This window comes from Morchella sextelata (assembly GCF_020137385.1).
Source record: "Morchella sextelata strain SCLS chromosome Unknown scls_13, whole genome shotgun sequence".
Classification (NCBI taxonomy): Eukaryota; Fungi; Ascomycota; class Pezizomycetes; order Pezizales; family Morchellaceae; genus Morchella; species Morchella sextelata.
The window spans coordinates 1,146,123-1,162,720 of record NW_025408628.1 but is presented as its reverse complement, the minus strand read 5'-3'; the positions used below and the strand labels follow the sequence as shown (position 1 = coordinate 1,162,720).

The 16,598-nt window shown below is 46.8% G+C and overlaps 3 protein-coding genes across 3 annotated transcripts; 1 reads left to right on the top strand and 2 right to left on the bottom strand.

Annotated features, from left to right (window-relative positions):
* Positions 1 to 764: 764 nt before the first annotated feature.
* Positions 765 to 1,346, bottom strand: H6S33_002716 (uncharacterized protein; the record flags this gene model as incomplete). Its single annotated transcript, XM_044834083.1, has 1 exon — positions 765 to 1,346. The coding sequence occupies one exon, from the start codon at positions 1,344 to 1,346 to the stop codon at positions 765 to 767; it is 582 nt and encodes a 193-aa protein (XP_044692877.1).
* Positions 1,347 to 5,770: 4,424 nt separating this feature from the next.
* H6S33_002715 (uncharacterized protein) lies at positions 5,771 to 8,633 on the top strand (the record flags this gene model as incomplete). Its single annotated transcript, XM_044834082.1, has 3 exons — positions 5,771 to 6,446; positions 6,639 to 8,308; positions 8,361 to 8,633. The coding sequence occupies 3 exons, from the start codon at positions 5,771 to 5,773 to the stop codon at positions 8,631 to 8,633; spliced, it is 2,619 nt and encodes an 872-aa protein (XP_044692876.1).
* Positions 8,634 to 9,963: 1,330 nt separating this feature from the next.
* On the bottom strand, positions 9,964 to 12,330 carry H6S33_002714 (uncharacterized protein; the record flags this gene model as incomplete). The annotated part of the gene is made up of 3 exons (XM_044834081.1): positions 9,964 to 10,620; positions 10,681 to 11,421; positions 11,482 to 12,330. 3 exons carry the CDS (start codon positions 12,328 to 12,330, stop codon positions 9,964 to 9,966), a joined length of 2,247 nt encoding a protein of 748 aa, XP_044692875.1.
* Between the last annotated feature and the right edge of the window lie 4,268 nt (positions 12,331 to 16,598).

Here is a 16,598-nt window from a genome sequence, read left to right as displayed (position 1 = left end):
GTGACTAAACTGCGCTAGTCAGAATTGCTATTGATTAGTAGCTATAGGTGTCGATGATCAAGTCGGTACGTTTCTTTATAACCTTGAAATTTTAGTAGAAATTGAGTTCCTCGTCTGGCGGGGTATTTGGGAGCTCGTAGGGGGATTTATTACCCAAATTCTCACCTAAAATCGCCGGTCCCACGTTTTCCCGCCATTTCTCTTTTCATTTCATTTTTTTTACACTAAGAACAGATTTTTATATAATATGACCATATGTATAGATGTTTCTCTTGGGTTCTTGGAGGAGTGGAAACATATATCCGAATTCTATTGTATCTAAAGACAAGGTCTGTTTTAGGCGGTCTAGTCTCTCAACGTCCTTTCCTCAGTATATTTCGCCCCTTTCCCCTTAAGCCTTCTTTTCATGATTTAAGCTCCCAACTTGCTGAAGCTCTTAAGATATTGACGTGATATAAAACGACACTCTTCGAAACTTTATTTTCCACCAAGGTATCTCCCCTTAAATATATATATATATCTCCAAGAAACTTCACACATGTATGATAATTAATCCTAACTCCAACAATTAAGGCAATCTATCACCAACGTCGCCCCCAGTCCTGGCTGCGAATGAGAATATATGACAGAGAAAAAAGGAAGAAAACAGTAAACACGATATGAACCCATTTTTTAGTTGCCCAATCGATTGATTAATATATATAATTACCCCCAGTATATCGACCAGCCAACACCTCCCAAACACCAAATTCCCTTACCTATCCCTACCTAAAAATTCTGAAGAGCTTTTCGAACAAGCCCCTGGCACCTAACTTAACCATATCGACCAATTTCCCATTATTTTCGGGCCTCTTGTAGCGGCGGATCTCAAGCCGCTCGTTAAAAGCGGCAAACTCGCTCTGAAGCTTACGAGTAAGCTTCTGATGCTCGCGGGCTTGACCCGGTTTGGGAAATCTCAGCTTCGCGAGCTCAATAATCACGGAGTCGATTATGTCATCAAGGTCTAAAAAATCTTCATCACTGGTCGCATCCCGGAGACGGACAAAGATGGTGGTCCCCACCATCTTGTCATTTTCATGGCGGACCAAAGTCGTCATCTTGGTATCCACAGGATAAAACTCGCAGAGGCTTGCGAGCCTATATCCGTTTGAAAACATTACTGGTCTAAGGACCCCAGTTACATAATCCAGCATCTGATTGGCTGTTTCCGGGTCAGGCTTATGCCACAAGCAGTCGATGTATTCAACAACGGGATAGGTATGGCCCTTAAGAATTAAGGCTTGGACCGCAGGGTGAATCCATTTGCGACCTCTGATAGCTTCCAAGCTGCCGGTGGTGGTGGACATTTTGAGATACTTCTTTGATCATTGATTAGATTTCAGAATTCTTCTAAAAAATAATTGGATTTTAAGGTGCAGATCAAACTCACTAATGGCGTTCTGTTTGTTATCTAACGTTATCCTCTGTTTACAGAAAACCAAAGCAAAATTATATGTAACTATCTGGAATTAGTTTTGTTAAGTTAGTCTCAATAGTCGTTGCAATAGATATGCATGGAGGACCAACTGACCTGAAACTTCACACGGATGGTAAATTTCAGCGAGAGATATTTCTTGGATAACTTCGTAAACCCTGTACCTGTCAGCTGGTTAATTTCTGTGGGCTGAAAGAAATATGTACGTATGGATAAACTGACTTAAGAACTTGGCGGGTAATTTGAATTCAGTGGAAGTAGAACGTTCTGGATCCTCTGTTGATATTAGGTTTCGTAAATTATAAACTCTGCACCTGTAGTCCATTAGCTACTATGTTAATTAACCGTAAGGTACATGTATCGTAAAGACTAACTGGCTCGATTGAAAAAAAAAAAGAATCAATTCAAGGTCAAATTAGGACGTCGAAGATCTGGGGTCGATTAGCTTCAACAAGTCTTGGAAAAATATGTGTGCACTCATGGACTGACGAATTGAATAGTTGGTTACACACTGCGTTTCTTTCCTTCTAGCAGGATTGGGCGAAAGATCACAAACGAGACAAACTGCGTATACTAGATATAGATGGTGAATATTTAGTAAGGCTCAAATGTTGCAATTATTAGCAGCTAGCTATAGATGTACATATAGTATATGAAACTGTAGCTTTTATTTATGTTCTTGTATGGCCGGCTAGGGAGATGCGGAGAAATACTAACTGTTTAAATGGCGGGGTACGGTTATGACCAGTCTTGGCTGCGAATGTGAAAATTGGGAAAGTTGCTGTGGCCGGATCGAGTCGATCAAAGTCAACGACGTTGAGTTCAAGATCAAGAAAAAGTATTTCGGACTAGAACGAGTCTAAGATTATAGAACTCGTACTAGGTTAAGGTTGAAATTTTTTTTCTCGTGAGGTTGAAGGAGAGAAAGTAACTCAAGTCACGAAAAGTATTTTCAGTCAGCAGTATATAACTTTGGCTGTCGTCTAGTGTACATGTGCATGTGGAGTGTGTAGGGCACTGCGCGACGAGCTAATTCGCAGTTATGCCCTAACTGGCTTAAGTACTGTACTCTAAGATAGAGATTTTGTACGTTAAGCCTACATTTTCATACAACCACCCAGAGTTTAAGTGTGATTTTTTGTTATTAAATATATCTAAATATTCGACTCGATAATTGTAATCATGAATCCTCGCTCGGTACCTTTTGTCGACAGGGTAATCATGAATCGTGATGGAATATACTCCCTAGAACGAATATTTTAGGCTGTAGATAAATACATGTATGTAGGCAATACAATAACCCCGTTACCCTACTTGGCACGGAGACCTACATGAACGTCATGTATGAGACTGCGGGTCATATAGGACGAAGTGGAAAAATCAGACTTTCGCTAAGCAGGCGTATAAACATGTAATAGAAATTTTCTGCCATGTGGCCTTTGCGTTGCCACAGAACTAGGGCCCGATCAAAACGCACACTCAGGCCAGACGTCAGGATCGATTGAAAACGAGTGTACTCAGTGTTTAGAACTGATATGACAGGCAGACGTTCAAACTTTACGTACGTTCTGTTAATTAACTTACTATCACTCCATAAACATATATCTGATATATCTGGCGCTCTCCCCATAAGATTAACCCCACATTCGATTCTACCTCAACCAGTCACAATATTGTTATTGATGCAATTGGCATGGATTGCAACTTGGAAATACCAGGTGTTTATATGGTATAATACTGCTTATTTTACCGATGATCCCGCCACCGCAAGTACTAGTTCATCTCAGATGTATTTAACTCTAAATTGATCATGATCTATAAAATTGGTCCACCCCTAGTTCTTCGTTATCTTGATCTTTAACAGATATATGCATATGCATAGCACTACGTACCATAAGTACATGTAGACACTTAAATATATCTTTTTGGTATATCTTCAAACTATTGTTTCGATCAACCACCATATTATGCATGTCCGTACAATCATGAAACATCATATACATACATGTAGTTAAGGAACAATGTATCGATAAAAAAGATTCTGGACTGGGCCCTAAGATTGCAGTCTTTTCGAGTATCCCTCCGATAATTCTTCTTTAGCTGAGAATAGTTTTTACAGCTCAACGAGTGTATATATCGAAACTTCGAAGCGGTCGCAAAATGTGAAGTGAATTCGTGAAACAAATTTGTAGAAAAATGTTTCTGTAGAAGCCGTAAGTATTGAAGAGTCAATGTACTACTACTGGGAACATGTAGATGCGCAGGGCTAATTTATGTACTAGCTTTATATAGTCTACTAAGCACTCTAACAAACAATTTCATCAGTATTGAATTGGCGGAATTATTGATTAACAGACCTAGGCGGCCGGCGCCTTAATCTCCCTCTTGGCCCCGTAATCGCAACTTGCATGTATGCCACCGTGCACTGCAGTACATATAAGGTGAAGGGATGATTCCAGATATAACATGACAACTCAAAGACTCGTATCTCACCATACCCGCTCAACACTTGAACCCTCCATCTCTAGAGATAATGTTACAATGTTCAGGAATTATAAGATTGAGATCGCGGGTGATTACTCAGAGTTGCTAGATCTTCCGCCAACCTCTAACCCTGTCCTTGGAACAAACAGACTCGATACAATATATGTTGCTCATCAGATCCGACGGCCGAGCTCTTCTCCATACATGTCTCCACTCCAGGCTTCCTTTGGTATGAGTGGTCACAGATACTTGTGGGGCGTTTGGAACAAACATAGGCTGCCGTGGTAATTCTTGACCCTTCGCCTCGTTGCTGGTGCATGTGGATTAAAGTTAAACAGACTCGACTCTAACGTTATAACGCTCTATGAAATATTGCCTACATTACCTTTCGCCAATCGCCAAACGGCTACCGCTCAACCTTTAAGCTGGTCTTTGATCAACTACCGACTCTATAGATGCAAGCTGGCTGCTCTTCACAAGCTACCAGATGGCCAGTCAAGTGATAAACTGACGGATACAAAATTCGTAAGTAGTAGAGCATTTCCTACCAACTAGTTGAAAATCGGGCTAATAGAATAGGACATAGCTACATAATTCTAGGCATGCTTAACTGCGGGTCTAATATCAACAACAACCAGACCAATAAACAATCTTCCATCTCGAAGACCACGTTGCTCCTTCTTCATACATATGTATCCCCGAGATTCAAGAGAGAAATTTCGAAAAATTAAAAATTAGAGAAAACAGTCTCTACCAGATCTTATAACAGGGATGGCCTCGCTTATCTTACATACAGACCGAGGATGATGCTTGAAAGTCGAGGCCCAGCCGAGGATGAAGTGACAACACCAGATACGCTACAAAAGAATTGTTCAACACCACTCCACGTGGTGTGCCTTTTACCAATGTCTACTGTACTGAAACACAGAATACTCGTGGTAACTTATGTACCCGGTTCCTCAAAGACAGATCGCCATTGAACTATGCACTCTTGTTGCTTATTCGTTCCTTGAGCAAAACTCAGTATTTTGGTACAAACCGGTCTCTAACGCACTGCAGATGAGATCGGACACGGCTTCATGCAGTTATTGTTCCAAGTGTCCCTTATATTTGCACGTCATCCGGAACCAAAGGACTTGGTTGTACAATTGTACACCCTTGAGCTTTCCGCCATGTGGAGTATCTGCTTGCCTACGATGTCAATGTATCTGTCTGTCAGCTGTCAAAAAGGCACCAACACCCGGCTTCAGTCAGTCAGTCCACTCAGTCAGCTACCCGGAAATCTCCAGTAATACTTTCGAGGCATTGTCGACTTATCCTGCACGCACAACATCCAACTCCCGCATACATAAATCGACGATAGTCCCTCTGATCTTGATTTTCGTTCCTGGAGTACGACATCAACATGCCCACTTCCAACATCTGATCTTGGCACTCCCCCCCCCCCCCCCCCGCTCTGAATCCCCCCCCTTCCTATGCTGGCGGCTGCGTGTGTGTCTGCCCGTCTGTCCTTGCTGTATCGGTGATGCACTTTCCTCATCTTCAGCTCAGTTGTGTCAACCCCCAAGTCCCCAACCACCACGTGTGTAACAGTCGCGTGCAATGATTGGCTTCACAACATCTCACTCGCCTCCGTGATGTGTCAATAGCCGCTCTGTACATCTAGCATTCAGTCTTGATTATCCTCTCCACTTGTAGCAATTATATCATTATTTCCATTCCTCCCCGCTCGCGCTCCCCCCACGTCCCCCTCATGCTGTGTACGTGTAAGTACGTGTACCAGTTAAACCGGAACCCTCCCCAACCATTATTATGAGCAACGAGGAGTCACCCTTCAGAGGAGCCGGTTTCACTGTAACACAGCGGAGCCTCAATTTATCCCTGCTATCTTCGGACTTGGCGGTGCGCGACTTCAACTTGTCGTCGATTGTGCTATCGCTCCAGTACTCTTTCGATAGAGCTACCTACTCACTATTTCCTTATCTACATCGCGACATCCCCCCTCCGTACTCACCATCAGTCTCCTCAACCGATTCTTTTGATTTCGTATACGACATTCCCGAAATGCCGAAGCCAGAAAGAGGAACGCCGGAATATGCGGCCTATAAGCAGGCGAAGAAGGACCGCAAGGAGCGCAAGGAGCTGAAGCCTTCGAGTGCAGGCGGATTGACGGTTGAGCGTCCGGTGTCCCGAGCTGGCTCCGAATTTTCATTTATCAGCAGCAAGGGAGGGTCTGACGACGAGGGCAATACGAGTCGCGGCGTAGACAAGAAGGGAGAGGATAGGGGTCTCACGGCGTTCGTCCAAGGATATGTCGGGGTTGGGGCTCAGTTCGGAGGTGGTGCTGCCGGGTATCACACGTCCTATTCCGAAAACTCGGGAGCGGAATATGGGCATGGGCACTCAACCACAGCTCACTACAGCCCTGTCTCGGATTTTTCTTCGGAGAGTGGCGCTGGTGGGAAGCCATACATGGTGCCGCAGTATAGTAAGTTGATGAGTTATTTCGGTGTATGCAATAGAGCCTTTGCGCAAGCATATATGTAGCCAGCTGCAGTTTCGGTAACCTGATTGGTGTCGATCAATCGAGCTGAACCTGGCTCTGTCTGCGCAATAGCTTTATTGTAGCTCTATATATTCATTTTTTCCTGAATTTCTCTAATGGTCGGTATGGAAACAGACTATCCTTTAGCATCATCAGGGCAGGCAATGATACCTCCACCACCACCAAGTCAATATCCACCCCCAGCTGCACCTTCTCCTTCACCTGGAGTATATTCTCCTCAATCACAATCAGGCCAACAGTATGGCGCACAATTGGCCCCATTTGGAGCAGGGTACGGATACCCGCCTCCCTCTCAAGGTTCCGGCTACGTTGCGCCGCTACCTCCACCTTCTCCAGGCCCATATACCCAGACAGCATCAGCTGCTGTCATACAGCCACCGCCGCCATTAGATCCAAAATACGGGCCTCCAATTCCAGGATTCGGAGCTGGTGTCGGGCAGTACCCGCCAGGAGAAACCCCTACGCAATATATTAACCCCGATTACTACGGGGACATAACTGCTGCATCTGCTGCAGCCTCAACTTCCAATCACCAGCACACCGGGTCCTCGTCGTCGATAAATGTTAACTATACTACGCAGCCTTCATACTCTCCAATACCATCAACAGGTAAGGCTGATTCGTCCGGAAATGTCTATCAGATTCCACCTCCACCACCACCATCTTCGCAGTACCAACCTGGGCATAGCAGCTCCGGATCAGTGTCTCTTATTCCACCGCCTCCCCATCTCTCTGTACTCGGCGGAACAAGCAGTTCTGGGGGAGACTCCTACACATCCACATCACTGAGTAGTTTAGCAATTCCTGGAATGGCAGGTCTTTCAATTGGCTCCAGCCCCCTGGGACCTGGAGGTCTTCCTCCACCATCACCGTCACTGCAACCCTACTTCGGCACATACCAATCCATATCTCCACTCCCTTCACCAGTTCTTTCACCTTCTGGTGGCTCCTCGTTTTACTCCTCCACATCCACTGTAACCACAACAACTTCGACCACCGGTGGTGGTTACGGTTCCGATGGCAGCTTCTCAATTGGTCCATCCTCGCACCCATCTCACGGCATCCAGGTAACACCTGTAATTCCCTCGCGGCCTCCTTCACCACCATATGATCCGTCCTCCGACGCCAAAGAGCTTCTCTCCTCGCTCAAGCACTTCCGCCCCTCTGCGGCACCACTAATTCAGATCCTACCCACTCTCTCACCATCCCAAATTGTCCTGCTCCGCCGCGAATACAAACGCATCTTCCGGCAGGTCAACATCGCAAAACACATTAAGACTGTCTTCGCTAACACGTCCTTCGGCAAACTTGCCTTCGCCGTCGCACTCGGCCCCTACGAATCCGAAGCCTGGTTCGCCAACTGCTGGTACCAAAAGCGCGAGACTCGGAACGAACTCCTTATCGAGGCGCTTATGGGAAAAACAAATGATGAGATCCGGAAAATCAAGGATGGGTTCAAGGATGCCAAGTACGAGAACTCACTTATGCAAGCAGTGCGTAACGAGTTGGTTGCCAATAAGTTCCGAATTGCAGTGTTGATCCAGTTGGAGGGCATGCGCATGGAGGAGAGCGCCAGAATCAATGTAGATGGCGTGAGGGATGATGTGCGACGGCTCGGGGAGGTGCTAGAGCGGAAGGACGGGAGGGGCGGTGGAGAGACAATGATGATTGAGATCATTGTAAACCGCAGTGATGCATGGATTCGAGAGGTGGCCGCGCTATATCGAAACACGCATGGGAGAGATCTTCCGAAAGCAATCATGAGGCACTCAAAGAACCTTGTTGTGCGTATATCCCTTCTTTCTAGAGCCTAGTAGAAACTAACACAACAGACAGGGCGAAACATTACTCCACGTAATCAACGGAGCAATTGACAAACCTCTACGAGACGCGAAGTTGATGGAGCAGGCACTCTCGGCATTGATAGAAAGCGGCAGAGAAGATCTACTCATCAGTAGATGCGTCCGTGTGCACTGGGATCCATACCATCTCGAGAGGGTCAAGCAGGCCTACAAGAAGAAGTTCAAAGTGGACCTAGGGAAGCGCATGCGGGATGCTGTAGAGGATGGCAACTTCGAGGACTTTTTGGTCAGGATGATCAGGGACTGATCTTTTTTTTCGTTTTAAAAAAATGGCGTCGTGTGTACGGGAGCGTGTACGGGAGCGTGTACTGTTTTTTTATTTGTTGGGGACCGATTTTTTATTTGTTTATTTACATATCTTGGATTGCGGGCTGGCGTGAGGGAGGCGGGGTATTGTTGGCCATGGGTTATCAAGTGTGGGGGGAGGGTGAAGTGGGACTAACTAACGATTTGGAATGAACGACAAAAAAGAATGAAAGAAAAAAACACTTACGAATATCATCACATCTAGCTGTACTTACTCACTCTAGTCGTAGCTCCTTCTTTTCTTAATGTTTTAGAGTAGGTAGTAGGAAATGTAAAATACGACTATTGGCTACATGTATTTACTCTGATCGCACATATGATTCATGAATTATCACTCGATGCATATAGTTCGGTGTTATTCGGGTTAGGGTTACGTGAGACTTGACATCTCTTTCTTTCAATCGCCGGATATTTTGTAGTCAAGTGAAATTTGATTAGGCGATAAGCATATAATAGTATAGAGTACTGGTTACTGGAATACCAATACCAAAGTTGGAGGCATAAGCACGAGTGTTGAGCTTAAATAGGTCGACCTTTCTTTCCTACAGGTCGGCCAGCTCTGATTCTATAGACTGCTGTGGGCCACCCTCTCAGCTTATGCTCATACTCTCAGTAAAAACCGATAGTCCGTATTTAATACAGCTAAAGAAAAGGTCAGGCCCGCACCCAATTGAAGGGCATATACCCACGGGAACCATCCTCTCGATCCTGGTCCATCCATACTAAGACCACTCCACTCCATCACCGCACCGCATAGCGGGTCAAATTCCCTCCGGATGGGTGGATTTGCCGGTCGGGCAGGGTATACCTCCAAATTACAGTATCGCATCGAAGGGTTACTTACTGCCCGCGGGCTTTTGCAAAGATTCTATGTGGTGTTTGTACCCGGTGGTTGATTGCAACTCAATAGAGATATATCAAACATGAGTACTCTGTTGTACTTACGAGTATAAAGGCCGGTATGTGTGCATGCCACTGCGGGATCCTGTATTCACCAGACGTCGACAGTCGAGTACAAGCACACCTCCCAGAAACAGATGAACCTCGCACCCAACCACCAGAAGGCACGAAAAAATACTCAAAATTACTAACGAACTTTATTAGACTCCTAATACCGCCCTGCTCAATGCAACGCTATGACTATACAAATAAAAATAATAAAAATACAAATAAAAAGTAGGCCCGCAATGGCCAACGTACGTACGAGTACATAAAAGGCTATGCATGTATAATAAAACCTCAAAACACAAGCCTCTCTACACACCACTACACTATACCTTCTCCCTAGAAGAAGACACACTCAAACTCGGATGCACACTGATCCTGTTATCCCTCCCATAACCCGCCACCCTACTATTGACAGTGCCCATATGGACATAATCATTCGGGTCCGCCTTCTCATTCAGCTCGCCCCTGTACTGCTCCTCCATATCATTATAGTCGCGCGGGTCCTTCGGGCCCGAGCCGCCCGAGCTATTACTCGTCGACCTGCCAAACGACGGGAACCTCGGCGAGGCTCTCGCTCCGCCAACAGCAGCAGTTGGCTGTTGGTCACCAATCTCGCCGCGGACCTTGTCGGTTCCGAACCATAGGACAGCGGTGCGGATGATGGCGATGAGACATACAAGGAGCCATACAGCGACGACGCAGCCAGAGAGGATTGCCTCTTCTCGGAGCATGGATGCCCATTTCTGGATCAGCTTGACAAGGATGTCAGTGATCTTGTCAGCGGCGACGGAGGAGGTATCTGAGAGGAAGGATTGGGCGCCGTCGGCGTCGGGGGCGATGGAGTTCTCGGCGCCGAGGGAGAAGGTGTCGTTGGGGAGGAGAGGGAAGGTGATATGGGCGTTTTCGTGGACCCAGGTGAGGCCGTTCTGGATACCTTTGATCTTGAGACCGACGAGACAGTTGAGGACATCCTTGATTGGCTATTTCGAAACAACGTCAGTACATTGGTAAGTTTGTCAAGGAATCGGGTGTGTACATACCTCAGCAAAGGGAGTCTTCCCAAAGAGGGTGTCAACTCCGTCGTACATCTTGTCCACGAAAACAGTAAGAGTGTCATTGACCGCATCAGTCCCATTCACCACCCAGCCAAACAGCTCCCTGTTCAAATCGGCATTCGTGCTGTTAATTGCCTCGTTCGTCTTAGTAGCCCATGCCATACTCGCCGCAGTGAGCGACTTAACAACAATATCCGCAAACTCGCCAACTTCAGCAGCGAGCTCGGGAGCAGCCTTTTCAACCTGCTTCAGGACAATGTATTGCGCAGCAACACCGGCCAGGCCAGCAACACCGAGTGAGAGCACGAACAGGGCGGGTGTGGAGGTGACATATGCAACTGCCCATCTGACCAGTGTTTGCTTACGGGAAGACTGGAAGACGCCAGAGGCCTTGAGACCAACGGTAGAAGAGAAGGGTCTTGAGGAGATGACAATGATGTCTATTGGGTCCCAGGTGTGGTTGGGGTCGGCGATCATGTAAGCACGAGAACGGGTGGTACGCCAGTTCCAGACTTCACGGTATGCCATGGGGATGATTGCCAATACGGCAAGGATGACGATAACGATGATGAGGATCTTCTTGGCTGTTGCGACGGTTCCCTCGAGGCCATTAAAAAAGTCATTGATGGAGTTGTTGTCGGAGCAGAAGGTGAGTCTCTGCTTTGGTGGTACAGGGAATACAGAGCGGTCAAATTCATAGACTCCAATAGACTCATTTACAAGTTTCTGAAATAACAGTTAGCTCTAGACACACAGACTACAAACATAGAAGCAAGGATTACATACGGTGATTTCCTTGAATGGAATTCTGATAGCATTATCAGCAGCCTCCTTGACCTCGTCAAAAGTCGGGATATTATCCCTAATAGAATTCAGAGTACTATCAAACTCGTCGGGGATGTTGATATTCTTCAGCCCATCCAACGACGGGATATCCAGCTTCGGGATATTGAAATCCATTCCCAGAAAAGTGGGCAGATTGTTGATCGTATCAACGAGCTTATTAAACCCGCCCTCAAACTTCTGCACATCACCGTTAACGCCGTCCAGTACCTTATCCAGCGTACCGTTGATGAAGTCTGCAATCTTCTCCGTGGCATCAAGTACAGCTCCCAGTGAGCCTTGCACAGCCAAGGTGATCAAACACACGTATGTTGATGTGAGGAGATTGACAACGAATACAACAATCTCCTGGACAGCCGTAATGATCAGTAGCAGCGATTCATCCATCGCCCTGACACCCGTCTCGATACTCCGTGCCGCGAGCTCGTTCACGCCCGCCGCCATATACGACGGCATCGAGGCCATGGCCGAGCCCATGCTCTCAACACTTGTACAAGCTGATAGAGCTTCTGCCCGGGCAGACACCAGATCACTTTCGAGCGATCTGGTTGCAAGAATAAGACGCACTAGGACTAAGAATAGGAGGAGGGTCCATCTGTTGAACCATACTTGTGAGAGGCGGGCCTGGAGACCCAGGTAGGGCGTGAGGTTTGGGTTTGTTGAGGGCATTCTTCGTTTTGAGTTTACGGCGTCTTCGTAGCTGGGAGCTTCGGTGGGGTAGTTGTTCATGGGGTCGTTATTGTAATGAGGAGCGAAACGCTGGGGGGTTGTAGTATCTAGCATTCCAGACATGGTGAAAGAGAAGGGAAAGGAAGGAAAAAAAGAGTATTAAGAGGGACAAAAAAATATGCTCAGCCAATTGGAGCGTTTTGGGAGGCGACTTATAATTTAGGGCCGGCAAGGTGGTAGTATCGTCGTGATAGAATTCGAGGTAGTGTAGTACCGGTGTATGTTGTACGAGAATGCCAAATACTATTGAAAAGCTCAACTTCTTAAATTATGCACGTGTGTCTTTTGTTTTCCGTTAAAAAGAGTCGTTAGATGAATGTATCTGGCCAGCAGTCAAGAAACAAATGAAAGAAAAAAATGAAAAAAAAGAGAAAAAAAAAGAGAAGGAAAAAAAGTACCAACTTCTCACACTCCTGGCTTGTCTCCGTGGAAAGAAGTGGACTTTGGTTGGACTTAATAAGTAAATCTCGTTGATGGGGGAGACCGGGGACGAAGGAGGACATGAAACCCAAATAACCCTAGCTCTAGCTAGCTAGACAGAGGTGTCCATATTTAACCACATCTGAATCACTACTATTCACTAAACCTGAATAGCATCAACCAACCAGAAGTGTCTATCCAGCAAAACTTTTGCTCAAGATCGGCCGCCTGGGGAATTTGTGGCCTGAAGTTGCCCGTCATAGTGCAGCGGTCATGGGGGTGTTGACAGCCAATGGAACCCTCCATTGATGTCGTTTCCCTTAAAATTCACTGCAGCCCTGTCCTAGCTCTAGGTCCAAAGCAGAGTATTACTCTTGTCCGCGGCTACCAGAGGTTGCGGTGAGTGACCAATGCCCTTTCTCTGGCTACTATTCGTACCCTATGCGAAACCTTGCAAGTACAGTAGTCGATAGACTATGAGAGACCCCTGGGCTAAGTATCAATGGACGTCAAGTTTCGCAAGAAAGAAATCTTGGTTCCTGTTCCTGGTAGAACGTCATTAGAAGCCGCCGCCTCTTGCCTGCTTTCGGTAGTAGATCCTCGCAGTGCAGGGTCTGGTTGGTCGCCTACTATAAATAAGCCTCAAACGAGGCATTCACTTCCCGTTCCGTGTCTTTTATCCCTCTTTTCTCCCGTCCCCTAATATCACCCGTTTCGGAAAGGCGTGTTTCCTCTCCCCCTTGCTCCTTCCACCCGTTGTGCGCGAAAACCAAACCCTCTAATTTATTCTTCAGCCAACTCTAGCACCTGGTTGGGCGGCAGCACAATGGGATATATTTGGCACCTAATGAACCCTTTTGGAGTACCTACTCTACCTGGATAGATACATCTCCAACTAGCTATGTACCGGGTGTTCACCATTAGTCTGAAGAACCCTGCTTGATTGGTTGAAAATACAGGGATTTTATGGCGAGTAACCAATTATCTCCAATCACACCGGCCTTAGCACGCCAAATCTGTATGGGGGTAAAAAGTCTGAAGAACTTTCATATATCTTCACTCAAAAATTTAAATATTTTGCTAAAAATACAAAAAAATAACTGCAGAATAGCCTTGGCTCCCAGCTTCCCCTAGATAATATCTTGAGCTCATAGGCCCTTGTGGGGAGTGTTTTCTGATGAAGCTGGGTGCGAACAACAGTCAAATTGCGGTCTCGGAGGTTGCGTTGCAAAAGATGGGGGGTAGCCTATTCAAGTACTTTTTCTGGCGCCAAGTATCTTTTCTGCAGCCTCAACCAATCATACGCCAAAAAACAGTTCTTCAGACTAACCCATAACCCCCGGTACAAGCCCTGCCAATCTATAGGCGCTCGTATCCTTGAGCTGAGGGGGTAATTTAGAGGTCTTCTCGTGATCTCTTTATTTTTCACTACGCGCTTCCCCTAACAATCAACACAATCAGCCGTCTCTCTCGCATTCTCGGTCGGATGGGCATACTCACTCCATTGCACCCCGCGACACGCGATATTGCGGTCTCGCAACAAGCACAGCCTGTGGAAATGTTTCCCATCTGTCTGGGGCGCGCTCGCGGCATTGCAAATATCCAACATGGCTAGCTAGTACCTATCACGGCTGGCCCTTCAGCTGCTCAGAGCTCTCATACGACATACAGCTAATGCCATCTCCATACTCTGCCTCCCCGGTGAATACTGAACGATGGGGAAATGAAATACACTAGCGAGAAAAAGCCGGTTGATACCCACTCCTCCTCTAGATCTCCCACTATGAAACCCGCAAATCGTTATGACCACAAACTATCACTCGCTACCACCATGGCACCGCACACCACATCCTTCAAACCCCCCGTCCCACTCCCCCAATACCTTACATAGGATCCATCTTGAGGCTGAAAAGCACGAAAAGGCACTGCCACATAGTTGCATGGCACCCAATCACAATCGACTCATGAAACATCAAAGATCTGTAATCCATGTCGCAGATCGTTGCTCCGAGCCCTTCGTATGGCTGGCTGCGTGGGTTGGGTTACAAATACGCGTGGCTTGCAGAAAGGGACGGTTTCGAAAAAAGTCGACCTGTAGAGGAAGCACATATCCATCCGTACCGTACGGTTGCATCATGCAGGGCAGATAAAACTTCAACGACTTCTGTCCAAAAAAAAGGCATACTTTGAATATATATCTCGCCATCGATATTCTCCACCCCGGGCCCCGCAAAAGCATTAAGTCTTCCAGCTGGGTGTAGAGTACAGTCGCTCACCTAGTGACGGCGGATCCTGTCTGATGGTTGTGTTTGCAGTAATTTCCCCTTGGCGTCCCAAAGTTAACTCTGTTATTGGCCTCAAATCCCTGACCGCCATCAGACAGGATCCGCCTTCACCCCATGAGTGACTGTATGCAGTTTTATAAACCAGGATCACTGCACTGCACGCAGCATCAAGTGCTGTTCCAAACCCTGTCTGTCTGCCTTCTGTCACTCCTGCATATACAGTAAAACCGGTACGTGTACATACATACCTACATTCCACCCCCATATACCTACGGGCCATCTCACAATCCCCCATCTCACTGGCACCGGAATACGTTGCGTTTCACCGACGCATCTCAGCCAACTAAAACGCCCACGTACTCTCTATATGGGGTGAGGAGCTGCGGGAGGAGTGATAGACTTGGCATTGATGCTTCGTATCTCTCACAATCTGTTCTGTTCCTGCATACCCCAAAACTCCGACTCATTGTACTTATGATGTGGGCATCGTAAGTTTTCTCCGCTAAGTGACAACACCCCGCCCACCACCGGAAACTCCCGGGTCGAGTGATAATCTGTGACCTAGCAACCTAACCCGCAGAAACAGAAACAGAAAGAATTGAGATTGAAACAGGACGGGCGCCGGTTTATTTTGATATTAGCTAGCTGGACCATCAAGATCTATTTTTGGCTCGGAAAACAAGAGCTAGCCGCTCGTCGGGTGGTAGACTTTTTTTATGGTTATCCTTGCGAGCTTGCCGGTTTACCGGCGATGCTCATCGAGGGTTTGCATATAGGTTAGCCTACTGGTTCTGGTTCTGTACTTTCAGTTTTTCTGTGGAATGTGATTTCTACTGGCCCGATACATCACTGGTAAAGCCACACCTAACAGCGTGTGGCCTGCCCATGGGGCATGCTGTTCAGAAAAAAGAGGAAAACGAGTAATCGTTTACCTATAGTATAACTTAGTACATAGTGTCAGTTCAGATAGTGTACTCTTATTCGCCATCCCCGGCCCCGAGAAGCATCTCTCTTCGCCAATTCCAGATGCGCAAAACTACACTCCCACTGGCTACGCTGGCACTACAGGGCTTTGAAATAGGATATTGGTGGTACTACGGGCTGGGCTATCACTGGTGGAGCGTGCAGGCCAGTGTCTATCATCGGTGTCTGATGATATCTATGGTCTCCAGGTAAGGGTGGAAATGTTGGAGTAGCCAATCAGCTTTCAACCCCAACCATCCGAATCATAGACAATCACTCGCCTCCTCTCCACCCCTTCACTACCACCATCACCACCCTTCCACCTACTATGAACAAGGTAAAAAAAAGACCCCCATTCCCCATGAAATACCACACAACAGAGACGGCGCGGACCTTTATATATCCCCCAACTCCTGGCACAGTCGACAACAAAACTTTCCACCTCCGGACCACCATGACCACATGTAGTGATATATCACCATGCCCTACATGCATCTCTCAGCTCGCGCGAAAGTAGCTGAAAAATCAGTTAAGCGCTACTGCCATGACTACGTATAGTCACTAGATACAAAACCTCCCCGCACGTCAACCAAGATTTGGGTGCGTGAGTTGCTAGCGCCGATGAGTCGAGTGATGGTTCATGAAGGCAAAAAGAGTGGGCTA